This window comes from Plectropomus leopardus, chromosome 11, assembly GCF_026936395.1.
Source record: "Plectropomus leopardus strain MGB_pleo_1.0 chromosome 11, ASM2693639v1, whole genome shotgun sequence".
Taxonomy (NCBI): domain Eukaryota; kingdom Metazoa; phylum Chordata; class Actinopteri; order Perciformes; family Serranidae; genus Plectropomus; species Plectropomus leopardus.
In genome coordinates, this window is record NC_142186.1 from 20,317,948 (window position 1) to 20,333,090 (window position 15,143).

Genomic DNA, 15,143 nt, shown 5'->3' on the forward strand with positions numbered 1-15,143 from the left:
GTTTCAGAAACATGGGGGAAAATTAGCTTGACAAGAAATGTCCTGCAATGTACAAGAAATGACTAGATTTACAAATGTATATTATAGAAGGAAAAATCTCATATATACTGACACCTACCTTACAGAATTAAAATTATTGTTAAGAACTTTTTATCTAGGTCTTTTTCTTGTTTGTTTTGGTTGACTTTCCATTTTTTAGTTTGGTTTAAGGGTTCTTTGTGAGCAGTTTTTGAGATAATTTGACATGATGACAAAATTTAAATTTTTTTGGGTAGGTTAATGTCTTCTTAATTTACTCATAGTCTTCTATCCATGTTTTTTTTTAAGAAATCCATTCACTTTGCACAGGTAAAATAAAAAAAATATGTGTAAAATAACACATACAGGACCAGTTTTTCTGCATGAGTATTTTTAGTATTTAGTTTTGAGTAAAGTTTCAAATGATATTTCCATAGCCAGGCCACCTCTGAAAACACTGATTTTAAATCCAGGATTTTTTTTGTGATGTGTAATATAATTTATTTGTTATATTATTTTAGGGCGTGGCATTTTCAACTTTTACTTCTGATATTGACTGTTAGTGTCATTTTAGTCAAATAACGGACTCAGATCTATCTTTGACAGCAGGATGGACGCTGCGCTCACGTCCATCCACATGGTTTGAAAATCTAATAACGTCTGACAGGAAGTCGTCACAGCGCCTCTACGTCACTTTACTCCAATGCGGAAGAGGTCGTCATCGTAAAAGCTGTGAGTTGGAAGGTCTGTGAGATGAGATAAAATTACAGTAATTTTGACAGTAAAACAACATGCGGTTCTATAGTTTGAATGAATGAGGCGGTTTTCATTAAGAGTTGGAGTTTTCTAAACGATGTGTGACTCGTTTTGGGCTTTTTCAGCCTCACAACAGCTAAGTTCATTGCATGTCTCGTGAGCCAGGCTGGCAGTTAACGGACAGTCAGTCACCGGCTGCAAGGAAAATGAATTTGTATATTAATAAGACTTTTTTTTTTAGATAATCTCGTCGTATAAACAGTTAGTTGGACAATTTTTTTCTGTGGTGTACAAGGTCGACCTTCATAACCCTTTAAAAAAACATTTTAATTGCCTATTTCCAGATCCTTAAAGCCTGAAAATGTCGTGGATACGGGAAGGTGAATTAAATCTGCTTGAAAAGATTTCAGCAAATATCCTGAAGGTAAGCCTAAATGTACATATTATCATCTACCCTTTTGTGCGTACCTCTCAATTTTGACGAAAAAGAAATACCCAGCGATGTTTGGAAAATCCAGAGGCTCTTGAGACAACATTATACACTGGTTACAGAAAAAACCGGGATGACCAAATAATCAAGTCAGTTAAAACGATTCTTAAATAATGTCTTAAGTTGCTCCGCCGATTTCAAAATTGGAGCCAATATAACTGGAAATTCTATTATATTTTGATATAGTTATTGTCTTACACAAAATGAGAAAGGAGATGTCATTTCTTGCTTTTTTTGTCATGCTGCAGATTTTTTGTTTTTTTCATCCAGATGGTCACAAAAGGCTTTGAGGACTGTGCAGGTGTGTTTTGTTAAAAAAAAAACTTGCTTAGCTCTAGGACTTGAATATAATAGTAACACATTAGAAGCACAAAGTGGCTACTTCTATGCCTTTTCCACCAAACTACAGAGAACAGAAATAAACAGTAGCAGCAAAACCACAGATTGCATTGATATCCTGTGCGCTTTTGTTCAGTTAGTACAGAATCCAAAAGACAATTATGCACCAAGTATTTATGACACTGCAGCATGCTCTGACGATTTCTCACTTTAATTGGTCATTTTAGCCCCCGCCCGTTCCTGCAGAAAATGACACATTCACTAATGCTGACGCGGTTTGCAGAAGGTCAAGGAGAACCTGTTATTATTTTGTTCCAGCTGAGAACCAACCTTTTGCTTTCTGAACCAATTTATTTTGGTCGAAATGCTGTGAACGGTCCAAAATTAGTTGCGGGAACTAGAACGGAACCATCCCATTTTGGTGGAAAGGGGATATTTGTGTCACCCAAAAGCAATCAGCTCCACTGCAGGGCTGAGACCAAGGATTATTATTTTTAATAGTGCAAAATACTTTAACAGTTTCCGAGAGCCCAAGTTGACATTTTTAAGTTTGTACAAATTATCCAAAGGCTTCATTTTGAAAAACTAATAATTTTTTCCACAGCCTCACAGAGAACGCGTGTTTTGGTTTTGAGTTATCAAAAACTTGACCTTTAACTGTATTTTGCAATCTTCATGGTCCATGGATGGAAGCTGAAAGATGAAAACTGTGAGATGCAATTGTTAGCTTTGAAAAAAGCTTGCATTTTGACCTTGAGCTAAGATTTCTGTGGTCAAGAATGAAACTAAAAGACAAGGAACTTGTAACTTTTTAGAAGCTAGAACGAGAGAATGTTTGGCATATTATCACAGTTGTTTTCTTACTAGTTTTCTGTCTACAGACTAATCATTTCAGCTCTATACAACTGTGTCTATCAGTATTACCCAAACCTCTTGTGTCTCCCAGGCTGGACCCATGCCTAAACATGTGGCCTTCATCATGGATGGTAACCGTCGCTTTGCACGGAAGAAAAATATGGAGCGTCAGGAAGGACATATGCAGGGCTTCAACAAGCTGGCAGAGGTGAATTTGCTTGGCTTCTCAAACCTTATGTCACCTGGGCATAAAAGAGTTCACTCATATATATGTTTAACCCCTTGTCCTTTCTGCACCAGACATTACGCTGGTGTAAGCATCTGAACATCCAAGAAGTTACAGTGTACGCCTTCAGCATCGAGAACTTCAAGCGCACTAAAAACGAGGTGGATGGGCTGATGGAGCTAGCCAAGCAAAAGTTTGAAAAGCTGTTGGAGGAGCGGTGAGTTTCAAATTAAGGATTTAAAAGAGCACTGTGCTGTTGCTTGTCACATTTTATGCATCATATGATTCATAGCTTCCTTAAAGTTAAGTTGAGACGAACCAAATACAATAACCACTCTGAAGTAAGTTAAGTGTCTTTGGAAGGCTGAAATGAAATGGGCTTCCTCTTTGTATCAAATAACTGGTCTGAAGTCTGAAATCTGAGGCACACAAGAGGGTAATTATTTAAAAAAGCCTTTAATATCTCATGGCTATTTAGTCAAAGTAGCAGTTAGAAACATGCCTGCAGGTTTCATCCATTACGGATTTATCAGGGCAAGTCCACACTTGTCAAATGCTTTAAAATCAACAAAGATTAAGGTTGTGTTTAAAAACATCCACGCTGAGAAAATATTGTCTTTTTTTGCTGCTGCTGCTGCTGAACACTGCAACAGTTGACAACTCTGACACCAAAATACCTTCTACTACATTTTACATTGAGTGAAATGCACTGCAGACTGATGCCAGAATATCCAAGAGGAAGAAAGGGATACTTATAAATAGGAGTGCACAATATCAGTTGTTTCCATTGCTATTTTTGCTGCAATACAACCAGAATATAAAGAAAAACTAGATTCTGCCTAGAATTACTCTGTACTCATAGTCCTTAGTGCAAGTATAGACGTCCAAAAACACATTTAAACCAACCAGCATGGTGACTGTTAAGGTACATGAACTGCAGTTCCTCAAATGGCCACTAGATGTTGGCCAACGAAAACTTTTGAATGCTTTTTCTTCATGTTTTTCCACAAGGAGGAATATTTTACAGATGACTCATTTCTTGCCTTTTGAAAAATAAGCAGTCTTTTGTCAGTCATGTGTAGCCTGTTAGCTAAGCTGATCAGTTATAGTTGCTCATTGAAAATACAGACTCTGTAGATGCTTTCCAGAAGACATTGTGGTATCAAAAGCTGAGTACACTAGTTCATATGTTTGTCTTGGAGGCAATTTTTAAAATGCTGTTTTTGTTCAAAGCACAAAGGCTGAAAGCTTTGCTTGTTTTGTAACATACTCTCTTGAATGACAAGAGTAACAAGTTGGTGAAGATTCTCAGTCATCAAGGTCGTGGTAATTCTGCTTCCTGTGATTCCTGAGAGTCCCAACAAATCTGTCAAAATTAAAGTAGGTTCTCGAGAGGTGAAACATCCTCAAGAAACTCAAGCAAGTCCAGTTGCCTTCAGTATAGCACTCAGAAAAAGTGTAACCTGTCACGCCCAGTTGTGGTGCAGCACAAGGTTCTTTGTTTTGACTAGAAAAAAGAAGTACTGGAATACTTTGGAAAAAAAAGCACTTTTTAGCAAAGGTCCTTGAAATTCAAAAAGGCTCATAATGGTGTATTATGTTTTTACCAAAGTTTTGTCATCATGTCAATTTACTAAATTGCTCAGCTTTTTCGTTTACCAACACATTTTTTAAATTCTACCAACACTTATACCAACATGCTGGTTATGGGCTTTTGAGCTTTTAGTGTTTTCTGCCAGATGATATTTATTAGTTTGGTGTTGTTTGTGTTTCTGTCTGCAGCTAATTTTGCATACTGGACCCATCAGCCTAATATTTTCTGTGCATTTAGCAGGGTTTTCTCTGCCATTATACAGCTTGGCCACGGTGCCTTAGCATTTTTGCACCGCGCCTATGCCATTATGAACGTAAAACTAGCTGTAGAGAGCTGTGGACGAGCCAACACATTGGAGGGGTGATGTCCTGCCCACTGTCGTAATTTATTTTTAATTTGTCCCCAGCCAGTAGGCCTGTGTTGGCATGGCTGAACTTAACATGACCTAATGGAAAGAGCCGGCTTTCACTGTGGTTTGTTTCCTATCTCTTTAGCGGTGCGTTGATGTAATAGCTCCACCAAAAACTAAAAGTGACGCCAAAGTTATAGCCGGCATCATTTAGTTTCACTACTTTCAGATGGTTATATTTTGAAAATGATATTGAAAATAAAAGTGCTTGAAAAAGTCACCTCAAAATTGCACTTTTCTCTACAGCAGTAACACTGTGGAAATTAAATCATAATTATAGGGCATATTGGATATGATCTGGAGTAGTCCTAATACCAATAACATCTAATTTAACATTTATGCAACTAATCCACAGTTTCAGTATCAGGACATCTTGCAGCTTTTCTTATTATAACGGTGGCTTGTTGTGTTATTGTGTTGAGCACAAACACTTGACAAACCAGCTTTACACAGAACTCTGGACTGAATGCTTCCGAAACTGCACTCACTGACTACTCACTGGGGGGGAAATGCTGACAGACATGTTTCAGCAGCTGTGTCTGGATGGAGTGGTCGGCTTGTTCTCCCTGTTCTTCTTCATGCTTTTCTTGATACATTCACACACCTGTCTTTTCTCCTATAGGGACAATCTGGAGAAGCATGGTGTGTGTATCCGGGTGCTGGGCGACTTGAATATGCTGCCACTAGACCTTCAGCAGCTAATTGCCAAAGCTGTGGTCATAACCAAGTCGCACAATAAGTATGTTTCGTTCATTTGCACCACTTCTACTATGGCCCTAATAATTAACGACTCATACGCTCATACAAGCTACATATATGTTTTGCAGGTGTTTCCTGAACGTGTGCTTTGCTTACACATCAAGATATGAAATCACCAACGCTGTCAGAGAAATGGCTTGGGGAGTGGAGCAGGGTCTGATCAAAGCAAGGTAACAAATGGCAAAGACAACACTGAGTTGATCTCTCTGACATCTTGTTTAAATCCATAATGCCACATAGAATATAAAAAATCGACCTGCGGAGCGATTGCTTTAACAAGCTGTGTTTGTGTTGTTCTGTTGTGCTCAGTGATGTTTCAGAGTCGTTGCTAAGTGAGTGTTTGTACAGCAATAATTCTCCCAATCCCGATCTGCTCATCCGCACCTCTGGAGAGGTACGACTCAGCGACTTCCTGCTTTGGCAGGTGAGGATCAGAATGACCGCGTGGAAATAATGAATGAAGATTATAGTTGTGGCCTTGAGAGATCTCAGTGATTGCTGAGTCTCATTCCCACATCGTCAAATGCCGAATGCCTTAGATTTGGAGTTGGACTAAACTACAGAGCCAAAAGGGTTGGTTTTTGACAACCTGGGAATGAGATCCAACAATCATATGCATTTCTTCAGAATTACATACTGCACTGCCAACTCTGGAAATATGATTTCCCAGGCCTTGTTAAGTGTTTGGCGATCAAAATTAGGTGCAGGAGGTCATTTTCAAGCACAGTGGCAGTCAAACTTGTATTTCAGGTTGTAACAGGTAGCTCAAAGTATTCACCTCCAAGCAGATTTTATACAAGACTCATAGTTTATATAGACGTTGCTGCATTTCTATCTTTGATTCCAACAAAAATATCTCCAAGATCTGTGAATATGTGTCAGATGTAGACCAAACAGCAGACTTGAAAAAAGTCCATTTTTTCCATTAAAACTTATGTAGTGATCTTCATAGTTGGGTAGAGTCACATTATGTCTGTCATTTTTATCTTTATCTGCTATGTAGCTCCATCAAAGGTGAGAGCTGAAAATTGGATTTTACCATCAGAAATTACATTTCTAACAAAGGTTTACTTTATGAAGCTATTTGTCTTAAACACATTATTTGGCCAACAATGACTGCCTTATTTTAATTAACCTTAACCAAATACAGGGGATTTTTGTCATTTGCATTCTTAATATTAATTATACAATAGACTGTAATAGACTTCTCTAAGAAATGCGGGTTATTTGTTTTCACTGATTTTTCTGCATTTATGACTTTGTTAGCATGGTATTATCCAACAAATCAGGATTGAAATGTATGATACAAAGTATTAACCAAGAATTAAATGCTTGGATAATATTGTCAAACATTTTACAGCTTCTCCTCTGAGACTTACAATGCCTTTCTTTTGTTTTACGCTCTGCAGACTTCCCACTCCTGTTTAGTGTTTCAGTCAGTTCTGTGGCCGGAGTACTCGTTCTGGAACCTGTGTGAAGCCATTCTCCAATATCAATTAAATCACAAGTCCATTCAGGTAAGGCCTCTATTGTGACGCAGTTGTCATCAATATGGGACTCTGCATTTGTTAGGGTACACAGGATAAATAATAACATCTCAGAGTACAGTGTCCTTGAAGCAAACATAGCTTTGGAGAGTGTCTTAATGCCAAAGAACTGCATTCCTCTGTCATGTATTAGACTGTAATGTTGTAAAACAAATATCTGATAGACAACTTTTCAGTCAGTGTAGGAGAGGATCGATGAGTGACCCCAGTTTTCCTATCTTTGCCATATACATGTTTAGGTTTGTCCTTGCCAGCTTTAAAAAAATATTTGCAGTTACAAGTGTTGCACAAGAAATTTAGGCAACCAGTACTAAAGCACATAGTCGTGAGTCTTATCTGGCCTCAGTGAGTTGCCATATATTGATTTTGGAACTCTCCAAGAAAAAAGTTTTGGTTATTTTGGTGCAAACATAAATAAAAAAAGTCAATTAAAAACTATTGCATGCATTGTTGCAAAGCAGCATGCACTGTGATAACTTAATTACCTTGTCTATAAAGCTTCAGCATGATATAAAGCATAGATTCTTCCCCACTTTTTTAACAAGCACACAAATATCTTGGGCTATTATTATTTGGTGAAAGAGTTTGTGTTGCCAACCATCTGTCACATAACTTGTACTGTCTGTAGTGCATGTAATGATTATTGCGAGTTAAATACAACTAAAACAAATAAGGGCAGGCGTGTAATGTTTAAATGGTAATAAGTAAAGCTTTTTTTTTCCGATACATGACTAACTGGAATTTTAATATGTGTTGTATTTTAGAAAGCCAGAGACCTCTATCGAGAGGATCAGGCCTTACAGCAGCTAGAGGCAGATCGTGCCTGTGTAGCAGAGCACCTGCAGCATCATGGGAATGGTAAGCCTGCTGACGCCCAGAGAAGACAAGAGGCGCTGCTGCACTACACCACCTGCCGAGAAGAACGGATCCAGGACTTCCTAGACGCACTGAAGCACAAGAGAGACTCTTTCTTTAATGACTTAACGAGCAACGCCGTCTCTGCCTAGGAGGGCGAAGAACAAACCCCATGTTGAAGTGGGGATGAAACCTCTCCTGTCCTCATCCCAAAAGGGCTTTCTGTGGAAAAGTGAGGAACGAACAGTACCTGGGAATGATGTCATTGTGTTACTGATCTGTATGAGATGAGAGGGTAATTTTACCCCTATGGGGCTGTAGAAAAATGGATATTTATGATTGTAGATTTAAAAAAAAAAAGTCTAATTGTGGAAATGACTGGTCAAGATGTAGTTAAGTAATTGTGTAAATTGTCTGTGAAATGCATGCCATTGATTGGAAGATGACATATATGAGTGAAAGCCAGGGATCGCGTGTTTTCTCACACGTTCGCGAATCAACCGTCCAGATTAATATAGATCAGTGCAGTTTTGCATTTTTGTTGTGGCTTAAAGGAAGTGTTGTTTTTTGAGTGTGATGTGTGTGATGACATAACTAGATTTTGACCAGCTTTCTTTAACAGAATAAAGCAATTACTGTATGTCAGATATGAGAAAGTAATATACAGTTCACTCTTTTGTACTTACAAATGTCAGTGCTATGGCCATTTTAACTTGTGCAGCAGAAAAATAGCACATTTTAAGGTCCATGCTGCTGTTGTATACCATTTTAGGGGACACAAAGTGACTGTATTTGGTTTCCCATGAGATTACTGAGGAAAAGCTTTCAGCAGATACAGACATCAAGTTAACCTTTAATTTCTGTGAGTACCTGTTGTAAGTATTGGAGCTCTTTACTAATTGACGTAGTAAATATGCCATTTAAATTAAGACATTTATTGTGTATACAACATCAGTCTGATTATACATAGTTTTGATTTTTCTCAAAGCAGATCTTTAGTTAACAGTTGTATGACTTCCAGTCATCTATCTAACTCAAGTAAAGGAACTAATATTTTTCAACAATGTTTATTTTTTTTATGTTCATTAAGGAAAACAAAAGACTTCTCTCAATCTTCAATTTTATCTCCAATTTATGTCAGTCAGTTTTTCTAAATCCAAGCTGCAGGACATCTTAATCCACTTACTAGAATAGGGAATATTTATATCAACAAAACTTAACTTATATTTTTAGACAGGCAATCTTCGTGCAGCTGATGGCAGTTTTATACAACAGAGGAAGTTGTATTGAAACGTTTTATACTAAAGGTAGTAATACCACAGTGTAAAAGTACCCCATTTTAAGTAAAAGCATGTAGGTTTTGATACTTAAAGTATCAAAAGTATTTATACACGGTGGTATTGCCATTTTACTAAAGTAAAAGGTCAAGGTACATCTTCCATCACTATTATTGTCTAATGCAGTGCCTTTTTTCGATGATAATTTTAAACCTCTGAAACCCAGAACAACATCAATTTACCTTTCCCAAGTTATTTGACCCTTGAAAGCAGATGGGTTTGATTTCTTTCAAAAAAACATGGGTTCAAAGGAAATGTCTTGGCAATAAATGCTCCACAAATTGCAGGAAATTGGTAAAAGGTGACAAGAAAATTTCTTAAAAATCAGTTTAAAAAAAAGATTAGAAAGTTATCAGAAAAAAAATGAATAAATGATGGGAAAATGTTCAGAAAATTGTATTTATAATACAATAATGTCAATACAATATAATAATGACAATAATTTTATAAAATTATGTCAAAGAAAAAATTATAATAAATATATACTTTTTTTTTTTTAACTTTTTTTTTTTGTTCCTCATTTTCAGGTAGCTTTTTTGTAACTTTTTAACTTTTTTTTGCCAATTATTGGGTCATGCGTTGGTAAGCAAGCTTGGTAAGTTCTCGCCATGCTTTTCAAAAAACAAATCAAACCTATTTGCTCAGATTTCAAAGGGTTAATCAATAATCAATCACAAAACCGTCGACTCAGCGCCCCCTCGTGGCTCTCAGCGATGTTTTCCAGCCCGCCTCCTGGCGCTTTAGCAGATGGGCGGTGCCTGTGTGCACGTGACGTATTTGCATCCAATGACAGGCATCGAAACACAAAACTGGTTCGAACCGGTTTCGTTCTTATATTTCAGCGTAAACTACAAAAACATTCGTTTGCATTATACATTCGCCATTTTACGCTACGACCGAACGGTTGTTGTGTGTTATCTCTCCGGAGAAAATCACGTTTTTACGGTTCTATTTTTGTGATCTTTCTGTGCATTTCCTATCAACAACATGGGCAAAACGAAGGTAAGATTTTTTTTACAATTATTGTTGTATTTTAAATCACTGCACTAGCTTATTGACGTGGACTTGTTCCCGTTAAGCCGCGTTTGATATTTGCATCAGAGGAACGTCATCATCCCTAACAAACGGTGCAGCCATGGCGGTCAGAGAGAAGAGACCTGGGCGGGCATCCTCCCGTTCGTCGAAAATAAAAGTTTCTGGACTAGATAGTCATGTGAATTATATTTTGATATAAAATACACGACTGATAACGCGTACTATGATATTTTCACGCCCTGCGCCAAAGCTCTGACAAGTGCAGCCGTTGACATTGCGCTGTCTTTTGGCAGCAGGTTGAGGAGGAGGAGGAGGAGGGGGAGGGGGGATTTTTGACAGGTTACAAATCCACGTTATTCCGTTAAATGTGTCGCTGTCACGTTAATGTGAATGCATAACTTTACCGAAGTCGTCACTAGGTGAGCGATTAGCAAGCAAACAAAGTAAGTTGAAGTACAACTTGCCAATTTGAGGAAGGAGTTGGGGGAGGGGTGGTCGCATTTATTTTTTTTAAATTTTTTCACTCTGTTTTGAAAATAAAAAGTCACGCTTGCCTGTGCGTGTTGATTAAAAACAGGTTTGATGTTTCGTCTGCTAGTTTGAATTTATTAAACGTTGGCGTAAAAAAAAAAAAATCAAATCGATAGACAATTTTGTCAGACAAGTGCGCATGAGGAAATCTAATGCAGCGACGTGAAATGGTGTAATATGTTGGGGTTTGTTTTTCAATCATGACGAGGTTGTGTGTGTGTTTTTTATTTTTAAATTTTAATTATTTATTTTTAGCAGGAGCAAGTTAATTTCGAGTATTCATTTTGCAGCGTGCGACAATATAATTAAATTTATTTTTTAAAAATATATCTGACATTAAAAAAAAATCAGAAAAACGTGTGAAATATCAACAGAACTGTAATTTTAATTCGTTTGCAGCCTCTGCAGGCTTACGTTTGGCTGCGCTTATTAAACGGCGGTAGCTACAGATTAGTAAAGAAGTAATCTTATCAGTTTCCCAACAGCTGTATGTCGGCGCGCACTGATACAAAACAAAGGAAGCTGTCAGGGCGCCAAGGCGGTGTCATGGTGACAGCCCAAATTTGAATTCAAATATGCGCGGGAAGTTCTTTGTGACGATCGTCATTATTTCTTAATTAGTCTTTAGGTTTTGTGGGTTTTTGGTTTTCTGCCAGTGCACGATCATGTCTGCAGAAATATTTATACTCTGTGATTTTAAAATTATAGTGTTATTTGAGTTGTCATGTGAAATGCTGGTATTTAAATTTTAATAATTTGTTTTTCTTTTTTTTTGTCTTTCAGACTAACTCTGAGGTTTGTATAAAAAAAACAACACCTATTTACTTATATTATTAACACTGTTTTGATAATCTGTTATTGCAAGAGTATTAGGCAATTTTTAAATTGATTGATGACAAAGATTTGTTGTTAAAAGCTTCCTTTAGTGTTATTTTAGTGTGTAAAGTAGTTTTGACAGAAAACGTCTGATGCTTACTTTAGGACTGTCATTTTAATCTTATTTAGAGTCTCTTTTTTTGACTACCTAGTAGTACATCTGCAACTATCACTGATTCTTTTCTTTTTCTTCCTGTTTCAATAGCCAACAAGATTCTCCGAACGGTTGGCAGGGGTAAGCTCCTAAGAAACACTATCAAGAAATTATAAAGAACTTGTGTACTCTTAACAGCAACTTTCCTGAGTCTGTGTGCATTGCACTTACAGTCTACAGTCTGTCTAAATTATTTTTTATGACCTCTTGTGATTACAACATAAAACAGGGGGTCTTTTCAGATTGTCACAAACTAATGACATGCTCAGTGTCACTGAAAACTTTTTTCACTGTAGCCCATATTCTTCTGTGTAATCTGCAGTTATTTGATACATGAAATTTCTGTCTGTTTTTGCAGAGACCTAAAATTACGGCGGAGCTGAAGAAAAAAGCTGCTGTAAAAGTATGAAACTGATAACACTCGCTGATCTCAACTGAACATCTCTGTGTGCTGTATAGTTTGTCACATGTGAAACTGATTCATTGCCTTTGGTTCCCTGAAGGGAAAATAGGTGTGGTTTAGTTACTGGGAAAGGGGAAAAGACCTTTGAGGAACAATGTAGATGTTTACATTTGATTTTCTATCACTTCATTTTTCTGAAATGTGATAATTATGTACGAGCCGGATCTATTTGTAATCAATTGTCATGTCGTTTTATAGAAGGCAGCCAAACCAAAGAAGGCCAAATCAGCTGAAAATGGGAGCACCAAGGCTGAGGTTTGTTTCTTTAATCAGAGATAACTTACACAACTTTCATTTCTGGTAATCAGTGCTGTATGTCTATTAAATAATGTGTGCAAATGAACAGAACGCATGTTTTTTAATCTACGTAAAAGGGGGCTGATGACTGAAATGTTTATCCAAACTTTGTTAACCTGTCTCAGAAGGGTCGATGGGATGAAAACAAATATGAATATGATATGATAATTGATTTGGAGAAATTAAGTTGTGGATTTCAAACCTAACCGCTAGCCATCACAAAATGTGTTATTCTGACTCCTTTTGTTGTTGAACTTAATTTGAGGACGCAAATGAGAAATTCAACAACACAGGGCACAAAAGTTGCTAAAGTTTTCCTAATATGGAAAAAGTGCAGATATATTTGGATAGTCTGCACCTAAATGGAATTGATTGCATTTGTACAGCACTTTTCCAGTTATTCAACCAAAGTGCCGCCTGCTCCTCAGTTTTTTAAAACACGTCTTCAAACACTGAAGGAGCACCCATCTGGAGAAATTTGGGGTTCAGTAATTTGCCCCTGTTGACTTGAGGAGCCAGGGATCGAACCACCACCCTTCTGATAGTGAACGGCACGCTCCACCTCCTGAGCCGTGACCACCACCTGTATCTGAGTGTGATAGCCAGTGGAAACTATAATTATAAACAGAAAGGAAAAAAAACCCATTGCCAATCAAATGAAAGTTTCATTTCGGCACAAGGTGTCTGCAAATTCTGAAAATATGAAGTTTTAAGTTGCGGTTTCTTGGTACACGTGATGTTTGTCCTTCCTCTGACAGCCATTTGCAATCACTTTGTGACTTGTATAAACAAAGCTGGTCATTTTTTTTCTCCCCACATTTTATTTGATATTAAAAGCATCTGAAAGGTGCGTGTCTTATATATTATATATTTCATCTTACATATTGCAATATATAAGATGAAATTGTAGCATGGTGATGATAACTGAAAATGAATGCATTTTTCATCGCACCAAAACAAGCAGTGCAGATAACATGCTGCTTTCTTTTCTTCTATCCGCAGGAGAAACAGGCTGAAGCCAAATGAAGGACAGCTGATGTGCTCACTCTGTGTACTTGGTGATTGTACAGTTTTAAATAAGTATTTTTACCAAGTTTTATATTACCAATGTCATTTATAGGTTTGGTTTGGGCTTGCACTTGATGTAACAGAAGTTTGTTGTCACATTCATATCCATTTTATATCCATTTAAAAATGATTACCGTCCATATCTTGTAGAAGTGGCATTTTCAGTTTGTCTAATCCCGTTTTGTTTTTTATTTTGAACTGCTGAATAATATGTTTTTTTTTATCCAGAAAGTTGGAATTTGAATCTTATTTTAAACATTATAAGGCAGCTAAAGCATATTATTAAAATTTGAAGGTTGGGGGGGAGGGGGGTAGGAATTCTCTCTGCTATCTCCTTATATTTTAATGTTTAATTAATAAGAAATTGCTTACCAAATGTTTTGAAACACTGTATGTAGACACAAGTTCCAGTCAGTGATTATACCACAGACAATACCATTATTAGGTCAAATGACTGAAACATCCCAAAAACATGTATGATGTGAACCTCGTCATCTGATGAAGTCCTGTTAAGTTATGTTTCTGCTCTGACTGAAGCTTTTCTGACTTTAATGGTTGATCTTAATGTTCTTGAATAAAATTTGTCAAAATGTCCTCTTGTTTCTTTGTGTGTGTGACATGAAAACCTCATTGAAAAAGCAGGAAAAATGGAAAAATCTTTGGTTAACATAGATGTACAGAGACAGTCTTGGTGTCCTTTCAAGAGCTGGTGCAAAATGTTTAAATACACTGATTTTAGCTAACAAATCCTCATATTAAACACAGGCTCCTCCAGCTGCGTAGGACTTTAATTTTAAGATAATTTTAATTCTATTTAGATTTTTTTTCTCCTTATCTTTACTGGGGGGCACGATTAGTTATGATTGCAAATGTTTTTTGCTATACTCAGTTGAACAGAGTTAAAAGAGAAGACCTTTAATGTTCAACTGATCAGCTTTTTTTCCCCCAAAATATACGGGTATTTCTGTATTTGATGCCTGCAATACAATTCAAAAAAGTTGGCACAGGAGCAACAACAGACTAGAAAAGTTGTGAAATGCTCGAAAATCCCTGTTTGCGACAATCCACTGGTAAACAGGTTAATTGGTAACAGATAAAATTATTGGGTATGAAAAAAGGCTCCCTTGAGAGGTGCAGTCATTCACAAGCAAGGATTGCTACTTTGAGAAAAACTGTAAAAAGTCCAACATTTTAAGAACAACCTCAGTCAACACACAATTGCAAAGAAATGAGGGATTTCACCTTCTTCAATCCATAGTCTGTAATAATGAGACAATCTGGAGAAACCTCTGAATGAAACGGACATGGCTGACAACCAGTACTGAATTCCTGTGACCTTTGACACCATTAAATAAATGACTGACTATAAAGGATATTACTACAGTTCAGGAACACTTTAGAAAGACACTGTTGGTGAAGAGTTCATTGCTGCATGATAAGACTACCATGCAAAGTGAAAGCCAAATAAAATCCAGGAACGGCACGTTTTTCTCTGGGCCTGAGCTCATCTGAGATGGACTCGTACAAAGTGGGA

At 37.0% G+C, this 15,143-nt stretch overlaps 1 protein-coding gene and 1 long non-coding RNA gene across 2 annotated transcripts; both read left to right on the forward strand.

Moving 5' to 3' along the window:
* The first annotated feature begins 688 nt into the window (after positions 1-688).
* dhdds (dehydrodolichyl diphosphate synthase) lies at positions 689-8,508 on the forward strand. The gene is made up of 9 exons (XM_042490950.2): positions 689-762; positions 1,119-1,198; positions 2,550-2,666; positions 2,759-2,901; positions 5,310-5,426; positions 5,515-5,616; positions 5,756-5,870; positions 6,856-6,963; positions 7,758-8,508. The coding sequence occupies exons 2-9, from the start codon at positions 1,136-1,138 to the stop codon at positions 7,998-8,000; spliced, it is 1,008 nt and encodes a 335-aa protein (XP_042346884.1). The 5' UTR covers positions 689-762; positions 1,119-1,135; the 3' UTR covers positions 8,001-8,508.
* A 1,460-nt stretch (positions 8,509-9,968) lies between these two features.
* LOC121946381 (uncharacterized) lies at positions 9,969-14,203 on the forward strand. Its single transcript, XR_006106008.2, has 6 exons — positions 9,969-10,187; positions 11,535-11,546; positions 11,833-11,862; positions 12,140-12,184; positions 12,443-12,499; positions 13,544-14,203. It is a non-coding gene; the product is annotated as an uncharacterized LOC121946381 (long non-coding RNA).
* Positions 14,204-15,143: the final 940 nt, after the last annotated feature.